The sequence below is a fragment of the Impatiens glandulifera genome, chromosome 1 (assembly GCF_907164915.1).
Source record: "Impatiens glandulifera chromosome 1, dImpGla2.1, whole genome shotgun sequence".
Taxonomy (NCBI): domain Eukaryota; kingdom Viridiplantae; phylum Streptophyta; class Magnoliopsida; order Ericales; family Balsaminaceae; genus Impatiens; species Impatiens glandulifera.
In genome coordinates, this window is record NC_061862.1 from 158,632,987 (window position 1) to 158,635,766 (window position 2,780).

General features: G+C 35.1%; 1 protein-coding gene across 1 annotated transcript; it reads left to right on the forward strand.

Annotated features, from left to right (window-relative positions):
* Positions 1-1,893: 1,893 nt before the first annotated feature.
* LOC124913025 (B2 protein-like) lies at positions 1,894-2,574 on the forward strand. Its single transcript, XM_047453652.1, has 3 exons — positions 1,894-2,053; positions 2,146-2,309; positions 2,392-2,574. Exons 1-3 carry the CDS (start codon positions 1,894-1,896, stop codon positions 2,572-2,574), a joined length of 507 nt encoding a protein of 168 aa, XP_047309608.1.
* Positions 2,575-2,780: the final 206 nt, after the last annotated feature.

Sequence of the window (2,780 nt, forward strand, 5' to 3'; positions counted from 1 at the left end):
CCGACTATGGAGGGAATTGATGCATTCTACTATGGACTACTCTGCTCTTCAACCCTTGATCCAGTGGAAACCTATGGGTTAAAAACCCGCCTCGGTCGCAATGCTCAGCTCCTTCTTGAGATTGTCACTCGGTCCATTCTGTGTCAATCCCCAAATCAGCGGTATTCAAAGAACACCTACAACATCATGACCCACATCTTCCACAAAACGACCATCAATTGGTCAGCGGTTCTCTTTCAAAACTTGAAGAACATGGTGCTGACCAAGAAAGGTCTCGGTTATGCACCTCACATCAGCAAGTTGATTCTCAAGTACCGGCCAGAGTATGGACCGGGTACACCGGCATCCCCCTCAAACATTCTTGATGCAAATGCGGTGGAAGAGAAGTTCTCCAGAATGGTGTTTACTTCTTAAGTGTCTATTTTTCGTATCATCCTTTCGGTTCTCTCTCTGTATTGTCTCTTGAATAAAATATCATTTTAGTTTCAATGACCGTATCTCTTTATTTTTTTTTAACATTTATCTAAGTAACCGGTTCACATCTTCAAATAATCTCGTTCTTATCCGGTATCATAAAATCTGCTTAAAAAACTGTTAACACTCTGATCAATCAAAATGTTTGATTAGACTTAGAAACCGCTCAATCATTCGGCCTCAAAGAAAAGAATGCGTCATCCATGACATAGGCAAAGGGTTTTGGAGGGAAATCTCCCGCTCAAAGTTGCCGCCCACCTTTTCATACTTAACCGCCCATAGTTTGGCGCATTTTTCATTTTGGAGGGAAAACTCCCGCCCATTAATGGAGTAAAAGTATTTTTTTTTGTAAGTCTTTGTTTTGTTTTTTCTAATAAGGAAAATATAAATAAATGTAAACATCACACCTTTGATTAAACCTAGTTTTAATGAATTGTTGAAAGGGCCCGTGTTCCAATTGTTAGGGTGAAAGGTCGCCAAGCTTTTGACTTGGCTTATTTGGAACTTAACGACCGCGTCTCCATGGTTTTGCTCACCTTAAAATAATGTAAAATCTGTAAATCAACATAAATTTTAGATACAAAAATCAGTTATAGTGTTGTGTCTAATATAAGAAAAATCACTAAAAAATTATATAACTTGAGGATTTCTAGAGACCCAATACATATCCCCAACAAAATCACCATTTTCAATTTCAGAAGCAGACGATCTACTTATACTTCATAAAACCGATGTAGAATACCGAATTCACAAACTACCGGACATGCTTCCAATATAATACCGAAGTTATAAAATACTGAAGTGGTGATAAAACCAGAAACGCCTCTTTTATAAACGTTAAATCAACCGTTGCCAAAAACAATTTTATGATACAAGTGAACAAGTTTCATAATAATAATAATAATAATTATAAAAGTAAATTCAATGTGGTAAGCAGACCAAAGTCGTAATATAAAAATCTTCATCATTAATTTTTTTTTCAAACAGAGATGGTTAAAATATTAATAAATAAAGGGATAAATAAGAACTTTTGTCTGCTACTTGCGTCTGTCTGCAATTTATTTTCAATCCTACTTCATCAAGTTCATCATTAGTCATTTTCTTTCATTTTTTATATATTAAATGTTGTTTTTGTCCGTATATTTTTTTTAAATCGGAGCCTTAGAGGTCTTACTGATAGGTGATTTCTTTTGAAATTTTTTCTCTATTACTTACTTGCAGCTTTAGGTACTTCTTCTCACTCGTTCTTTCGGTGCAAAAATAGCTTAACGATTGAGGAAGAAAGGTCCGCTTAATCTGTTCGACGAAGCGAATCTGCAGGAAATAGGTGATTTCTGAGAATTTTTTCCGCATTTCTTGTTTTTGTTTTTGTTTTGGACTGCATCTTTTGATGTTTGTATTTATGATTTGAAATTAAGGATGGGGTCGGGAAAGAAGATGAAGAATGCAAGAACGGAATCCTCTTGGACAGTGAATTCCACCACACCAGCTAGAAACTTGAGGATGACCAAAATCGGGACAATTAGTTTTGGATGCAAGCACAACACAATTCAAGAATGTTACAATAATCTATTATTTGGTTTGTTTGAAGCCTTCTTTCATGAGTTATGATTCAATTTTATGACTTCAAGCTTGAGATTTATTTTTCTTATACTTGAACATGTTTTCCAGCACCACATTTTGCATATGTGCGAAATATCAAACCTGGTATGCCACTTTTTCTATTCAATTATAGTGATAGAAGACTTCATGGTGTTTTTGAGGCTGTTAGCCAGAGACAATTGAACATCAGTCCTTATGCATGGACGGATGGATCCTACTACACACTATATGAGGCAAAAGTGCTTTTTCAAACTTTAACTTATTATTTTCTACATTCAATGATCATATCCAGAAACTGAATATTTTTCATTATAGGTAAAAGTTCGGGTTGTGACTCAATGCAATCCAATCAATGAAGAGAGCTTTAAGACAATAATTGCAAGCAACTACTATTACGAGAGGTTGTTTTGGTTTGAACTAGACAAAGTTCAAAGTGATAACTTGATGTCACTATTTCATGCAAAGCCAAGGGAAATATACACAGGAGACCTCCCTTAATACAAGGCCCAATTGTTGAGGCTTCACATGCTTGTGCAGTGAGTGAGACTAGAGTATGTGCATATACACTACACTAATAAAGGCCGAAAGAAAAAACATATACACTACACTAACAAACATCGAAAGATTCTCAACTAAACATCTATTCCTAACAAATATTGAAAAATACTAAATTACGTATCTAATCCTAACAAAGATTGAAAAAT